Source organism: Capra hircus, chromosome 6 (genome assembly GCF_001704415.2).
Source record: "Capra hircus breed San Clemente chromosome 6, ASM170441v1, whole genome shotgun sequence".
In the NCBI taxonomy this organism is placed as follows: domain Eukaryota; kingdom Metazoa; phylum Chordata; class Mammalia; order Artiodactyla; family Bovidae; genus Capra; species Capra hircus.
Window position 1 is genome coordinate 18567475 of NC_030813.1, and position 17767 is coordinate 18585241.

The 17767-nt window shown below is 38.6% G+C and overlaps 1 protein-coding gene across 1 annotated transcript in view; it reads left to right on the forward strand.

Moving 5' to 3' along the window:
* The window catches only part of DKK2 (dickkopf WNT signaling pathway inhibitor 2), a 128274-nt gene that overhangs the window by 105623 nt on the left and 4884 nt on the right, over nucleotides 1-17767 (forward strand). Inside the window, exon 2 of the mRNA XM_005681333.3 lies at nucleotides 16755-16905. Coding sequence (XP_005681390.1) covers nucleotides 16755-16905 — 151 coding nt within the window. The remainder of the gene's footprint in view (nucleotides 1-16754; nucleotides 16906-17767) is intronic.

A 17767-nucleotide genomic window follows, 5' to 3' on the forward strand; every position in this document is an offset into this window, starting at 1 on the left:
GCTAATGAGTGATGTTGTGCTCTATGCCATATTGTTCACTAGAAGTAGATTGTCTTTATGTGCTAACCTCCCTTTTCTTCTTCTACATAATAAGAGCTTAAATTTGGTCATGAGGGTAGAAGGCTGAGAGGAACCACATGTGTATTAAAATACTGATTATTTTTTGAAGAATTTTAATAAACATCATGTAGTCATATAATTGCTATTATCTGACACTATAACTCTCCAGGTTGTGGCTTTTCAATCCAATCATCTTGTGAATGTCTGAAATAAATGGGTAGCCTTATATATTATAATTTCATCTTACAGAAACTCAGGTAATAATTTTCCTGGATGATTTAACCCTATGATTATGTTAGAATCTCTTAGACTAATTCAAACTCTAATTGAAACAATGTTTGGATCTTTGGAACCCAGAAATGATGACATGGGTGTACTTAGAGTGCTCTTTGCATGAAGAACTTCCATGTGAGATCTGCCTTATCAACTAAACATTCCAAATAAATAAAAATAAAACAGATATGTGGCATAGATCTTTACATAGTTTACAGGTTATGTATATATCAGGCATGTAAACTACCTAAAGAAAAAAACTAGAAACTGGAAAAGAATAAGTATGGTGAAATAACTGATGATATAACTCCTATTCCTTTCTCTTAGTAACATACAAATTTATCTCTCAGTAACTCATCCAAAGTGCAAGAGTTGAAGTCTTTCATCTCATTGCACCTATAGCTTGTATCTTAGTCCCTCCATAGACTCTTCATGCACTTATTGTTTTCTTCCAAATGGGAAAGGCAGAAATACACTGAGTTACTTAGGCAGAGTTCTGTGTTAGCATTGTGAATCACCTTTTCATCTTACTTTTTTAATTAAAAGGTTTCTTATGTTTCAGTCTAATCTCTGTGGTTATTGCTATTGAGTAAACCTCTTGTTCCAACCTTCTGGATCATCTACGGCCGCGCTTTATCTCAAGTGAGTGCTTCTCCCCATAGAATATCTAGAGGATAAAATGTTGCCTGCTTTCTGATTTATGACCTTAAATTTAAATGGTAACATTTTATATTTTCAAGAAATATTTATAAGGAGCTTCAAGCAGAATTTGAGTATTTTCAAGACAAATGAATATTGAGTGTTATATTTTGCTATGCTTTTTCCATCTTCCCAAGTATTAAACAGTAATATTTTCAGTTTTATCAGCTTCCATCAACTGTTGCATCAAAGTTAGAATAGAATACGGCAAGTGGCTATTTGACTATTGGTCTAGCTTGATTCCTAGAAGAAATAAAGGAGAATCAAATGAGATTACAGAAGCATAAAGTTTGTACATTATATACTGAATTATATGAGTCAAGACAATAAACATTAGCTCAATTAAATAATTGTTGGGACAATGGATTGTTTATATATGAGTACGTGTGTGTGTGTGTGTGTGTGTGTGTGTGTATAATTTGAATGTTGCATTGATGGTGTGATTCTGCTAATAAGATAAACACTTTATGAAACAAAAGAGAAAATTTTTAATCAAGAAACTTCAATCTGTATTCTTGATACTCTTGAATAAACCCTGGCTTTAAGAAATCCAAGTTCTTCCAAGCCTTCCTAATATGAAAAAACATGAGGCATAAATTACCAAGGAGTACAAAATTTCACTTTGAATCTCATAATATTACAGTTTTTCATCAGTAATCATAGGGAATTGGTTCCAGGGACCCTCATAGTTGCCAAAATTTGAGGATGCTCAAGAACCTTAAAAGAAATGGCTTAGTTATAGTCAAGCTTCTGCTTCGGTGTGTTCTATGGGGCCTATTAACTGTAGACCTTTAAAAAATTATGTTAATTTTAATAGATAATACATGTACTCATCACATATTATAAAATGTTTAAAAGCATTTATATGGAAACTAAATGTTCTTCTGTTTTCTGTTCTCAGCAACCCTGTCCACATTCCCACTGGTAAATTTTGATATGTGTTTCTTGAGTATATCTTCCCAAGAGAAGGCAAGAAGGCAAGATATCTTATGTACATACACATATACACACACCTCCATAGGATTTTCATTTCTAAACCCATAATATTATAAGTGAAAAATGACTCCAACTCTTGAAACATTAAAAATTCACACTGGGGCACAGAAATATTTACCAACACTGACTTATTCTATCATCTTCAGCAATACATGAACTGTGAACTTCTAGATGTTCAAGCTCATTTTAGAAAAGGCAGAGGAACCACAGATCTAATTGCCAACATCAGCTGGATCATGGAAAAAGGAAGAGAGTTCCAGAAAAAACATCTATTTCTGCTTTATTGACTGTACCAAAGCCTGTGACTGTGTGGACCACAATAAATTGTGGAAAATTCTGAAAGAAATGGGAATACCAGACCACCTGACCTGCGTCTTGAGAAACCTATATGCAGGTCAGGAAGCAACAGTTAGAAATAGACATGGAACAAAAGACTGGTTCCAAATAGAAAAAGGAGTACATCAAGGCTGTATATTGTCTCCCTGCTTATTTAACTTATATGCAGAGTACATCATGAGAAACGCTGGGCTGGAAGAAGCACAAGCTGGAATCAAGATTGCTGGGAGAAACATCAATAACCTCAGATATGCAGATGACATCACCCTTATGGCAGAAAGTGAAGAGGAACTAAAAAGCCTCTTGATGAAAGTGCAAGAGGAGAGTGAAAAAGTTGGCTTAAAGCTCAACATTCAGAAAACGAAGATCGTGGCATCTGGTCCCATCACTTCATGGGAAATAGATGGGGAAAAGGTGGAAACAGTGTCAAACTTTATTTTTTGGGGCTCCAAAATCACTGCAGATGGTGACTGCAGCCATGAAATTAAAAGACGCTTACTCCTTGGAAGAAAAGTTATGACCAACCTAGACAGCATATTGAAAAGCAAAGACATTACTTTGCCAACAAAGGTCCATCTAGTCAAGGCTATGGTTTTTCCAGTGGTTATGTATGGATGTTAGAGTTGGACTGTGAAGAAAGCTGAGCACCGAAGAATTGATGCTTTTGAACTGTGGTGTTGGAGAAGACTCTTGAAAGTTCCTTGGACTGCAAGGAGATCCAACCAGTCCATTCTAAAGGAGATCAGCCCTGGGTGTTCTTTGGAAGGACTGATGCTAAAGCTGAAACTCCAATACTTTGGCCACCTCATGTGAAGAGCTGACTCATTGGAAAAGACTCTGATGCTGAGAGGGATTGGGGGCAGGAGGAAAAGGGGTCGACAGAGGATGAGATTACTGGATGGCATCACTGACTCGATGGACATGAGTTTGCGTGAACTCCGGGAGATGGTGATAGACAGGGAGGCCTGGTGTGCTGCGATTCATGGGGTCGCAAAGAGTCGGACACAACTGAGCGACTGAACTGAACTGAAAGACTGTTTTAAACAGCAGTTTGAAAGAATGTTTTCATATCTACTTGGACATCAATATTTGAATTTTCAATGTGCTTTTCATTAGAAAGGAAAATCTGATGCTATACAAAAAAAAAAATAATAATAAAATCATACCTCATCTATTTTTCATACTTGGTATGGGGAGGAAGAGTACTTGTTTTGTAAAGACCAACAGGACACACGATGCAAAGAAAACTGCAAAGCTACGCATTGTCAACCAGAACCAGGTGGACACCACATGAGGATATGAAACAAGCCAGCCATAATGGCTGTGTTGACAGCTCTGAGTCGACACTGTGTTTCTCCCAAATGCACCGGTGTGTTATATGTTACTTTACTTTTTTATACAGTTTTAGAAATTCTTAAGCCACCCCAAAGCACAGTGGCTACGTACTAGCACTGAGGAAATAGTTGGAAATAGTTGTTGTTGTTAGTGAGTCTCTTACTTAGATTCATGCTAACGTTAGGGAACCAATCTCTACCCTATATACATGTCTGTCTGGAACACTACTGAGTCCATATCTCATGTAGACCAGACATTGTCAGTATAATACATGCACAAAAGCGTCTGTAATTTTTGCAGCAATTCTATAAAGCAGTGTTTCCCTATCTTACCTTATCATATAATTACCAGGACAGTATTCATTAAAAATAAAGATTCCTGGACCACATCTAGTTCTACAGAATTAGCCTCTATGAGTAGTCTGTGAAGAATAAGTTGTTTTTAAAGAAACCCAATGCGATTTTTAAGATTAGGTAAGGAGGGGGAAGGGCTCCCTGGTGGCTCAGTGGTAAAGAATCCACCTGCCAATGCAGAAGATATGGGTTTGATCCCTGGGTCAGGAAGATCCCCCAGAGAAGAAATGGTAACCCACTCTAGTCTTCCTGAAAAATTCCATGAACAGAGGAGCCTGGTGGGCTATAGTCCATGGGGTCACAAGAGACTTAGACATAACTTGGCAACTGAACAAACAAAGAGGGGGAAATGCTGCTAAAGGTAAGGATTATTTCCATCTTATCATGGAGGAAACTGAGACTCAGTTAAATAACTTGTAACAACAAATTAATTGTGAATGCATAATTCAAACTTTGGTATAACTCCAAATTTCTTCCTACCATATTACTTTGCTACAGGTCATGAGGTCAGGTAAGTTTGAAAGGCTACAATGAAAATTATATATTACAGACCTTTGATCCTGGATTGAAAAGAAAATGCAAAACTGTGGAATTTCTTTTGCTGTTTTGGTTAGGACAGTTATACTGAGTCAATGCAGAATTACCAAGGGCTTTATGATTACATATGGAGTATAAAGGGCTCCAGCCACTGCTACAAAAGCACTCTGGAAATGCTTTTTGAACAGGGATAGAAATGTTCTGCCCTATATATTCCAAATTAGGGGGAAATGGCCTAAAACCAGCAAAATAAAAGCCCAGTTAACAAGATGGTTTAGATTTCTCAGGTCCTGAGACCATAAAGGAAGCATTCCTCTTTCCGTTCGCCCCCTGATCAACAGCAGGGAAACAAACAATGCAGTTGAGAATGTGGTCTGTGTTCGAAGTGGGGAATTCCTGAGAACCTCTTTTCTACCTAATGACATACAGAGAACAGGGTGAAGAACTGAAGTGGGAGAGGACCCTGAATTTATTTCACAAAATTATTGTTTCTTAGGATTTAGGTGAGGCTTTCTGAACACTGAGGAGGTTAATGAACCCTGCCAGAAACCTAGCATTCCTAATTTATAATCCAGGAAGTATTAGTAGAAATTCTCTAAATTCCGAACTTTTATATAAAAAAATTAAATGTCTAACAAACTTAGTCTTAAAATGAGCATGTGTAAAAGGTATTCAAAGGTTTTCCACAGTGTGCACAGCATGAATTGTTTTAGGGAATCAATTTCCAGATCTTCACCTTCCATGGTTCTTTTCCTTAAAATTGTCTGGGAAAATGCCTGTGTTTACAATAAGTCTTTTGCTATTTTATGGGGAGAGAAAAGGAAAACAGTTGAATTCATTTTAGTCCTTTAGTTCTATCTGACATTTTGCAATCTCATACAGCACAGCAGGGTTCCCTGTCCATCACCAACTTGCAGAGCTTGCTCAAACTCATATCCATCAAGATGGTGATGCCAGCCAACCATCTCATCCTCTGTTGTGCCCTTCTCCCCCACCTTCTATCTTTCCCAGCATCAGGGTCTTTTCTAAGGAGTCAGTTATTCACATCAGGTAGCCAAAGTATTGGAGCTTCAGCCTTAGCATCAGTCCTTCCAATGAATATTCAGGATTGATTTCCTTTAGAATTGACTGGTTTGATCTCTTCGCAGTCCAAGGGACTCTCAAGAGTCTTCTCCAACACTACAGTTCAAAAGCATCAATTCTTCAGTGCTCAGTTTTCTTTATGGTCCAACTGTCACAACCATACATGACTACTGGAAAAACCATAGCTTTGACTAGATAGACATTTGTCAGTAAAGTAACATCTTTGCTTTTTAATATGCTGTTTAGGTTAGTCAAAGCTTTTCTTGAAGGAGCAAGTGTCTTTTCATTTCGTGGCTGCAATAAACATTCACAGTGATTTTGGAGCCCAAGAAAATAAAGTCTGTCACTGTTTCCATTGTTTCCCCATCATTTACCATGAAGTGATGGGACCGGATGCTATGACCTTAGTTTTCTGTATGTTGAGTTTTAGGCCAGCTTTTTCACTCTCTTCTTTCACTTTCATCAAGAAGCTCTTTAGTTTCTCTTCGCTTTCTGCCATAAGAGTTGTGTCATCTGGATATGATATTTCTCCTGGCAATCTTGATTCCAGCTTGTGCTTCATCCAGCCCAGCATTTCACATGATGTACTCTGCATAGAAGTTAAATAAGCAGGGTGACAATAAATGCCTTGATGTACTCCTCTCCCAATTTGGAAGCAATCTGTCGTTCCATGTTTGGATCTAACTGTTGCTTCTTGACCTGCATACAGATTTCTCAGGAGGCAGGTAAGGTGGTCTGTTATTCCCATCTCTTGAAGAATTTTCCACAGTTTGTTGTGATCCACACAGTCAAAGGCTTTAGTGTAGTCAGTGAAGCAGATATTTTTCTAGAACTCTCTTGCTGTTTCTGTGATCCAATGGATGTTGGCAATTTGATCTCTGGTTCCTCTGCCTTTTCTAAATCCAGCTTGAACATCTACACATACACGGTTCATGTACTGTTGAAGCCTCACTTAGAGAACTTTGAGCATTACATTGCTAGTGTGTGAGATGAGTGTAATTGTTTGGTATTTTGAACATTCTTTGGCATTGCCCTTCTTTGGGATTGGAATGAACACTGACCTTTTCCAGTCTTGTGGCTACTGCAGAGTTTTCTAAATTTGTTGGCATATTGGATGCAACACTTTAAAAGCATCATCTTTTAGGATTTCAAATAGATCAGCTGCAATTCCATCACCTCCACTAGCTTTGTTCATAGTGATGCTTCCTAAGGCCCACTTGAATTCACTCACCAGGATGTCTGGCTCTGGGTGAGTGATCACACCATCATAGTTATCTGGGTCATTAAGATCTGCTTTGTATAGTTCTTTTATGTATTCTTGCCATCTGTTCTTAATATCTTCTGCTTTTGTAAGGTCCATATTATTTCTATCCTTTATTGTGCCCATCTTAGAATGAAATGTCGACATTCACTCTTGCCATCTCTTGTTTGACCACTTCCAATTTGCCTTGATTCATGGACCTGACATTCCAGGTTCCTATGCAATACATCTATTTCTGTTTTATTGACTATGACAAAGCCTTTGACTGTGTAGATCACAATAAACTGTGGAAAATTCTTCAAGAGATGGGAATACCAGACCACCTGACCTGCCTCTTGAGAAATCTGTATGCAGGTCAGGAAGCAACAGTTCGAACTGGACATGGAACAAAAGACTGGTTCCAACAGGAAAAGGAGTACGTCAAGGCTGTATGTTGTCACCCTGCTTATTTAACTTCTATGCAGAGTACATCATGAGAAACACTGGACTAGAAGAAACACAAGCTGGAATCAAGATTGCCGGGAGAAATATCAATAACCTCAGATATGCAGATGACACCACCGTTATGGCAAAATGTGAAGAGGAACTAAAAAGCCTCTTGATGAAAGTGAAAGAGGAGAGTGAAAAAGTTGTCTTAAAGCTCAACATTTAGAAAACCGAGATCATGGCATCCGGTCCCATCACTTCATGGGAAATAGATGGGGAAAAGGTGGAAACAGTGTCAGACTTTATTTTTGGGGGCTCCAAAATCACTGCAGATGGTGACTGCAGCCATGAAATTAAAAGACGCTTACTCCTTGGAAGGAAAGTTATGACCAACCTAGATAGCATATTCAAAAGCAGAGACATTACTTTGCCGACTAAGGTCCGTCTAGTCAAGGCTATGGTTTTTCCTGTGGTCATGTATGGATGTGAGAGTTGGACTGTGAAGAAGGCTGAACACTGAAAAATTGATGCTTTTGAACTGTGGTGTTGGAGAAGACTCTTGAGAGTCCCTTGGACTGCAAGGAGATCCAACCAGTCCATTCTAAAGGAGATCAGCCCTGGGATTTCTTTGGAAGGAATGATGCTAAAGCTGAAACTCCAGTACTTTGGCCACCTCATGTGAAGAGTTGACTCATTGGAAAAGACTCTGATGCTGGGAGGGATTGAGGGCAGGAGGAGAAGAGGACAACAGAGGATGAGATGGGTGGATGGCATCACTGACTCGATGAATGTGAATCTGAGTGAACTCCGGGAGTTGGTGATGGACAGGGAGGCTTGGCGTGCTGCGATTCATGGGGTCGCAAAGAGTCGGACACGACTGAGCGACTGAACTGAACTGAACTAGCGTGAAATGTTCCCTTGGAATCTCTAATTTTCTGGAAGAGATCTCTAGTCTTTCCCATCCTATTGTTTTCCTCTGTTCCTCAGCACTGATTACTGAGGAAGGCTTTCTTATCTCTTTTTTCTATTCTTTGTAACTCTTCATTCAGACAAATGTATCTTTCTTTTTCTTCTTTCCCTTTTGCTTTTCTTCTTTTCTCAGCTATTTGTAAGGCCTCCTCAGACAACCATTTGCCTTTTTGAATTTTTTTTTTTGAGCATGGTTTTTATCACCACCTCCTATACAATGGTATGAACCTCCTCTGTCCATAGTTCTTCAGGCACTCTGTCTCTCAGACCTAATCCCTTGAATCTATTTGTCCTTTCCACTGTATAATCAAAAGGGAATTGATTTAGGTCATACCTGAATGGTCTAGTGGTTTTCCCTACTTTCGTCAATTTAAGTCTGAATTTGGCGATAAGGTGTTCATGATCTGAGCCACAGTCAGCTCCTGGTCTTGGATTTACTGACTGTACAGAACTTCTCCATCTTTGGCTGCAAAAAATACAATCAATGATTTATGTATTGACCATCTGGTGATGTCCTTGTATAGAGTCATCTCTTGCATTGTTGCAAGAGAGTGTTTTTTATGACCAGTGCATTCTCTTGGCAAAACTCTGTTGGCCTTTGCCCTGCTTCATTTTGTACTCCAAGGCCAAACTTGCCTGTTAGTCTATGTATCTCTTGACTTCCTACTTTTGCATCCTAGTCCCCTATGATGAAAAGGACATCTTTTTTGGTGTTAGTTCTAGAAAGTCTTGTAGGTCTTCATAGAACCATTCAGCTTCTTTGGCATTAGTGGTTCGGGGCATAGACTTGGATTACTGTGATATTGAATGGTTTGCCTTGGAAATGAAGAGCGATAATTCTGTCATTTTTAGGACTGTACCCAAGTACTGCATTTCGGACTCTTTGGTTGACTATGAGGGCTACTTCATTTCTTCTAAGGGATTCTTGCCCACAGTAGTAGATATAATGGTCACCTGAATTAAAATCACCCATTCCACTCCATTTTAGTTCGCTGATTCCTAAAATGTCAATGTTCACTCTTGCCATCTTCTGTTTGACCACTTCCAATTTACCTTGATTAATGGCCCTAACATTCCAGGTTCCTATGTAATATTGCTCTTTACAGCATCAGACTTTACTTCCATCACCAGACACATCTGAAACTGGGCGCTGTTTTTGCTTTGGCTCCATCCTTTCATTCTTTCTGGAGTTATTTCTCCACTCTTCTCCAGTATCATATGCGGCACCTATGGACCTGGGAGTTTATCTTTCAGTGTAATATACCACCCATCAACAGAAAATTGGATTAAAGATTTACTGAGCATGGTCTAGCCCATCAGAGCAAGACCCAGATTCCCCCATAGCCAGTCCCTCCCATCAGGAAGCTTCCACAAGCCTCTTATCTGTTAGAGGGCTGACAGAATGAAAACCACAATTACAGAAAACTAACCAATGTTAACTAATTACAGAAAATTAATCTCATGGATCACAACCTTGTGTAATTCAATGAAACTATGAGCCATGCCATGTAGGGCCACCCAAGATGAACGGGTCATGGTGGAGAGTTCTGACAAAATATGTTCCACTGGAGAGGTGAATGGCAAACCACTTTAGTATTCTTTCATTTATAACCCCATGAACAGTATGAAAAGGCAAAACTATCACACATTCCAAATCTTGGAATGCATTAGTCAGAGATAAAACAACAACAACAACAACAACAACAAAAAACACGTTCGGTGGCAAACTAAAATAGAATTCAGAATGTTGGTTTAACAAAGATATCCTTAGTGATTGATCAGGACATTCTAAACACAGAAAGGCACTTTCTTTCCTTATCTTCTTGGATTAATCCCTTGGTCATTATGTATTACATTATCCTTATCTTTTGTAACAGTCTTTACAGTCCATTTTGTCTGATATGAGGATTGCTACTCCATTTCTTTGGATTCCCATTTGCATGGAGGACCTTCTTCCATCCCCTCACTTTCAGTCTGTATGTGCCCCTGAGCCTGGGGTAGATCGCTTGTAGGTAGCATATATACGAAACTAGTTTTCGTAACCAATCAGCCAGTCTATGTCTTTTGGTTAGAGCATTTAATCCATTTATATTTAAGGTAAGTATCAACATATATGTTCTTATTGCCATTTTAAAAACTGTTTTGGATTTGTTATTGTAGGTTTTTGTTCTTCCCTTCTTTTTGTTCTTATGGTTTGATGACAGTCTGATACTCTATTGAGTTGTGTTTGCACTGATTTTTCTTTTTTTGTGTATCTATTTCTTTTTTTGGTTTACCGTTCCCATGAGGTTTTGATATAGCAGTCTACACACACACACACACACACACACACACACACACACACACACACACACACACACGATTGTTTTAAGTTGCTGGTCTCTTAATTTCAAATGTGTTTCTCATTTCTTGCATTTGTGCTTTCCTATTCTAATGCTTGCTGATTTTGATATCATATTTGTGTGCGGATGATTTCCTACTTTTACTGTACATTTGCCTTTACTGGTGAGCTTTCCCATTTGTGATTTTCATCTTTCTAGTTGTGGCCTCTTTTTCTTCCCTGCCTAGAGAAGTTCCTTTAGCTTTTGTTGTGAAGCTAATTTGGTGGTGCTGAATTCTCTTATCTGTAAAGCTATTGATTTCTTCTTGAATCTGAGTGAGAACCTGAATGAGAGCCTTACTTGGTACTCTTGGCTGTAGGTTTTTCTTTTTGATCAATTTATGTATCCTTCATCACTTTAAACATCCTTATCCTTTTTTTTTTTTTTTAAGTGAGTCTTGGCTCTAGTCGGAAAGTTCTGAATATAAAACATTCAAAACAGTTGTGATGACTTGTGCATTTTAAAATTTAATTGAATGTTTTCTAAGATTATCTTTCTCAAGGAAGAATATCTACTGATAAATACATTGTGATTTACTTTAGGATCAGGCTGCATTGCACAATATTTTATTGAATCATGACAAATTACTGTGAACTTCATCTTATAAAATGTTTAACATTATATATTAATAAACTACACTGAAACATTTTACATATCAAATGCATGTGATGATGCATGTTTTCCAAAATTATTTTAGGGGCAATGATTTTCAGATCACAGAATATAGTTTTTAGTTTCTATATTATAGTTGGGAGTTCAATAAATAAAAGCCAAATAAGTAATTATTGAATACTAAAGGAATATCTAAGCAGCCGCCTTAAGAAACTATGGTGCACATCCAGAATATCATGAAATATCTGAAAATTTCCCCTCAAAGTTAAAACAGCTCAATTCTCCTGGCAATAGGTTCAGGAATCCTCAAAGATGCATCTAGTAAACCCCTGTCCCCTAGAGGTAATTGTGGACAAAGGAAAAGATCAAATTGCCTAGCCTTTGGCATGAAGTGTACAACTACACAGATTGAGTTATATTGCCCCGCACCTCCTGCAGTTACAATGTTAGGGTATGAGTCTGAAACGACCACGTTAAAGGGTAGCATAGTTTGCATGTTCATTGAAATATAGCTCCATCATGCAGAATGTCATGGCAAGGGAAATTAATCTTTTCCCTAGGGACTGAGAGGAAGTCAGTCTGATCTGGTTTCCCAAATGCAATCGCTAACCCTTTGCTGTGTTAAGACCTCAGACATGTTCTAGTCCCCAGCCCTTTTGGCCACCTCCCTCTATCCACTTGCTTCAAATGTTTTCCATTCCCACAGCTGGGTTGTCCCCCTGCAGGCTTTCTTCTGCCTGCCCAGCTGACGATGTTTTTCTGGCTCCAGAAAACTTCCAAGATTGTTACAAACAGTGCTTGCAGGGACAAAGGATTGTCCCGAGTGAAACAACAACAACAAAACTAGGACGCTCTTGCAAGAATCCGGATGGGTGGCTCCCCACATGAAAACTGTGTGATGTTTCTCTCTTCTCTTTCCCTCCTCTATTAAATAGGAACAATGTCACTGTTTCGAAAGCTTGGGAGTTAAACTAAGGTTTTACTTGTGGCAAAAGGTCTATAAAAAGTAGTCAGTGCTGCTGAGATACCTGAAGCACTTCCCATTTCATAATCACTTCTCTGTTGCATTGGGGCAGGGAGAAGGTTCTAAGGGATGGGCAGTAATTGAAAAGTAAAAAAAAATACAGTCAGCCCTAAATCTAAGTCTTGATTTAATAAGCATTTTCTCTCTGCAGTTTTAAGAATAATAGGGGAAAAAAGAGGCTCAATTAGTTTAAGAAGAGGCAGTAACATTTTATTTTATTCATTAGAATATTATTTGTCATTATTTGCATGCTGGGATTTTGCTTATAACTCTGGTTCCACTGAATTTAAACAGCCATAAAACGGTTGTCAAAAAGATGGAAAGAGAAAATGTTGTTTATAGTCTTGTCAGTGTTTTCTGCCAGTATTCTGTTTTTCCAACAGCTGCAGCAGGACATGCTGTTGGTATTTGGAGGCTTCTAGAAAGGGAAGTGGCCAAGTTTATTTTCCTAATCTCTAAATTCAGCACACTGGTCACCATTCAAATACCTTTTCTATGTGTGCATTAACAGTCATTAAAAGATCAGTCGTGACACCTTACAGTGAGGTCTGCAACCCAGGGCAGGGCTCTGATCCCCAACTTTTCTGCTGCTGAGCACATAAGACTTATTTGCAGAAGTTACTTAACCTCTCTTCACTTCGTTGCTAAAACTGTAAAGAAAGGTTCCAGATTAGCACAGAGTAAATGGATGTCAAAAAATACCCTTTATACTAAACAAGAAATGCTCACTTCTGATGGACATTATTTTCAAGCTGTGCCCAATGTGTTCACTCTTATTTCAGTCCATGGCATCCTGCTAATGATAACTAGCACTTCTATTTATGGGAACCACTGTATTTTTAGTCTGAAAGGGGGGGTTGGGCAAAACTTCTCTGTTTTTTGGCTTCAACAGCTCTCATGCTTTCTTAATTTATGGCCTATCTTCTGCTATTATTAGGTCTCGCAAATGAATTCAGTCCCTAAGTGTGACTGAGGATAAGTCATGAATGATTTTGCATGAAGGCGCGTGCGTATTCCCGGATGCTCAGGGAATGATTTCTGATTCAGTTTTGGAAATATTAATACAGGATAGCCATGCATAAAGTCTCTAATTCTTTCATTTGATTTCTAGACACCACATAGACTGTCACTGTTCCTTATACTGTTCACTTAACGTCAAGTGAATGAAGAGCCAAAGAAATTCACTATTAATAATTTCTATATCAGGCAAAGAGAATCAGCCTTCTTACTCATTTATAAAATAAGAACCAGAGATGCATATTATTATTTTTGTTAAATGGAAACTTAGACTGAGGTGCTCAAATGTAAAAATCAACATTAAGTGGGACCTTTGGAGGCCAAAGTAAAGGAAAGTACTTTTCCATGGGAAAGTTTCTTAATGACACTTTTATTAAAGTATATAAGTCCCTTCAGTGGGCTTGTTAATTGCCACAAGTCATCAATTCTTCAGGATTCTCCATAACTATGGTAACTATGTGCTTTTCTTCTCTGTCTCTCCCTTCCTCCCTCTCTTGCCTAATATGGTACCATTTCCAGACATGTTAAAAGGGACTAATGTAGGATGGGGAAGACTGGTGTGCTGCAGTCCATGGGGTCACAAAGAGTCGGACACGACTGAGCAACTGAACTGAACTGAATGTTCAGGAAAAACTCCATAGCAAACTGCAGGACTCTCATACTTGAGTTTAAAACTCTTTCCTGAAAAATAATGCATTAGGCCAAAAACATGAGAATCCCTTTTAACCAGTCAGAGTGGTGTTTTCTCCTGTTCTGCATTTTTTTGCTAGTGGTTACATCAAGTAAACTTTATTGCTGACTAGACCCATCCTGAGGGACACTGATTTTCAGAAGACAAAGCATGTCCCCAAATATCAGTTCCTTTCCCTATAACTTGTTTCAATCAATTTTTCTCATCTATTCTTGATTTTATTCATACATAAATGCTGTTTATTGGCGCCAGGAGTTCCATAAGCATACTAGAAGCTATGTAATAGAACCTTGTATTTTAATTATTAAACACTTTTATTTTTGTCAAAGAACTTCCCTGAATATTATGTTCTGGGATTCCATTCCAAGGACAAGTTCACATTAACAATAACCTTCCATTAAAAAAAAAAAATTCCTGCATACTTTTTCTGCCTATATCATTTCTAGTTCATTAAAAGATACACTGGAACATAATAACACTGCCTACTATTTTTGCTCTCTCCTCTGAAAAATTGATGAGAATTTTACTGTGATCCCATTCACAAAGTACTGCTGTGCATACTGCTTTCTGTAACAGTGTCAAATATTTTCCACCAAGTATTTTCCATTTCCCAACAACTGAGAACAGGAAGATGATAATGTGCTTTCTCTAATTTTCTGCTTAAATAAACTTCAACTTTTAGAAAACAAGTTGCTTTCTACCATACAGGCTGTTTTTTTAGGAATGGAATCAAGTATTTCTCTATATTCAAAATCCCTTGAAGAGTCATTGTTTGAGTTGAATTACACATGATGATTTAGGTGGCAAGTGTTTACTTCCATTGAAAGAACATGTCCTATTTTTGAGGAAAAAAAAAAACAACAAACCTTGTGATACATCAAATGTTTCTTGCAAAACAATTTGGTGAAACAAATGTAAATGAATCAGAAACATGTGAAGTGTATTTCAGTTAAACTTAATGGGTTTAAATATGAAGGCAGTAAAGTGCTCCGGGGGGGGAAAGAGTGTAGCAAGTCCGGAAGTGACATTTGTTTTGTTTTCATCAGTCCTGGACTCTTGAAAAGTGGCCTGATACTCTGAATTCAAGCTCATTCAGATTCTTTCTTAAGCCTGATGAAGTTACAGAATGGGACAGTTATATCCAAATCAATTTCATAGTTTTATCGGGCTTCACTTATAAAGTGGGCATCAGACATTGCCAGTGCGCAATGCTTCAAGAGCACTTTTCAGTCCGAAGTTAGAGGTTTTTCTATTTTCTGTTCTCTTCTGAGGGTAAAAGTAAATTGTAATGATGTTAAAGGTTTATCTTTTATCATCAAATAACATGTAAAGTTTCCCGAGTCACACATCAACTTCACACTTATTTCCTCTTTCTTACATGATCAGATCTGAATGGAAAACACAAGGGGTCTGAACGCACGCAGACACACCCAGGAGGAGGGCCCAGGGAGAAAAGGCGAGGGAAGAAAGAGAGGGGTGGGGGTGAGGGAGAAGCAATGCGTGCAGGGCACAGCCATCAGCCTCATTTCAAAAGTGAGACCTTCAAACCACACCAATCATTTGAGCGTCACAACAACTTTACCCTGTAGTTTTCTAGTCCTATCATTTATGCTCGCTTAAAAGCTATATTGCTTTTTAAGTTTTTTTATTTTGCAATTTTAAGAAATTCATTATTGTGAAAAGTAGGAAAAACAGCAAGCTACACCACAGCAATAAAAAAGACTTCCAAATAAGTCTCCCAGTCAACATGCCTCAAAATGTGAGTTACTTTGATGTGTGGTGTGATAGTTCTGTTTCTCCATTCTCAGTCTCTGAAAACAGGGACATTTTAAGCATTCCAGTAACTTCCTAGATACAAGGAATATATAATTGAGGGTGTATATAAATGCATTTTTTGAGATAATATATGACACTGCTTAAGTAGCCTTCTGAATCAACAACTTGGTAGAGAAGCGTAGGAACAGAAGTCCTCCCTGTGTAAGTAGCCTGTAGGGCTATTTGGTATGTCCCAAGTCTGCTTTTTTGTTTCCTGAGACCATAATGATATAACTGGAGTTTACCATGCTCCGACCACTCAGAATTCTACTGCTGCTCATCACTGAATTTGGAGTGAAGATACTGCTCCTTGAATTCTTTGTTCCCAAAGTTTCATTGCTTCAAACTCTCTGGAAGCATCTCTGTCTGTGTGTTCCTCGCAGGCAGGAACTGAGAAATCACTCTTAGAATATCTGTTCCATAAATGGGCAGGAAATGTATTTTAGCTGCTAGCACAGCCCATTGTTGCTTTTTGTAACCTTCTCCTTATGCTAGTTCAGTGGGTAAAAAAAAAAGAGTGACTAGGCTGTTTCATTTACACCTTAAATCAGTGGCAGTATAACAATTACAGCTATTTTTTGAGCCTCCAGAGTCACACGTTAGGGCTCTACTAATCAAAATAAAATCTAAATCCTAACCCCAACGTCGTGTCATTGAAAATACATGAACACTGTCAACTTTATCTTTGTCATCACCATCAGCAATCAATGTTTATAAAGCCCTTAATTAAGTAATTGTTACTACATAGTACCTCTGCTCCAAACATTATTAAATATTTCCTTTGAGGAGGGAAATATTCTGATTTTCCATCACGATTTGGGGCAATAGCTTTTTGCTTACAAGATCTAATCTTTGCTTTTGGTGTTCTTGTTCTGCTTCATGACAGGCCTACCCTTGTAGCAGCGATAAGGAATGTGAAGTTGGGAGGTACTGCCACAGTCCTCACCAAGGATCGTCGGCCTGCATGGTGTGTCGAAGGAAAAAGAAGCGCTGCCATAGAGATGGCATGTGTTGTCCTGGTACCCGCTGCAATAATGGTAAAGGCTCATTCAGTGCTGATGGGCCTCTTTCCTTTCATGTAGGAAACCTGGAGACTTCTCCTTAGTCATACTTCTAAAATATAAGGAGACTTCCAAACTGGCAGGAGTAGGATCAGGGTTTAGAAATGTATAAGATTACCTGGTGTGTGTGTATTAGTCGCTCAGTTGTGTCTGACTTTTTGCGACCCCATAGACTGGAGCCTGCCAGGCTCCTCTGTCCATGGTATTTCCCAGACAAGAATACTGGAGTGGGTAGGCATTCCCTTCTCCAGGGCATCTTCCTGACCCAGGGATCAAACCTGTGTGTCCTGCATTGCAGGTGAGTGCTTTACTGTCCCTCTCCGATCTTAGTTTTCCTGGGCTCTGATCACCTGCTGTAATTTATAATCTATGTTGACCCAGGATTTGCCATGTTGAAATGCTGCATATAAATAGCTAGACGTTATATTCCACTGAACACTTAAGTGAATATGTGCAAAGGAACCAAAGACAGAAACCTGTGATTCATCAATACACTTGTGAGTTTGTTTTCATTTTCATACCAATTGCATAGCTTGATTCTCACACTCAAGGTGCCCTTTTTTGAAAGCCCCACACTGTGGCACACACAAATGCTGATAGGGTGATTGTTTCCTCCAAACGGAAACATAGAAGTCTATTACGTGGCCTTCACCCAATCTCAGTGACCTTATGGGCAGACAGTTCAGCACTGATGATGAAATGAAGAACCTCCAACACGTGGTAAACCATTACATACTTGCAGAACATGATCAGGAACACAGTTAGTCCTGCAAAACATCATAATCAGGCTCATATTCCTACACTTGTTCCTGACCTGTGGGCCTGGTCCTACTGAGAG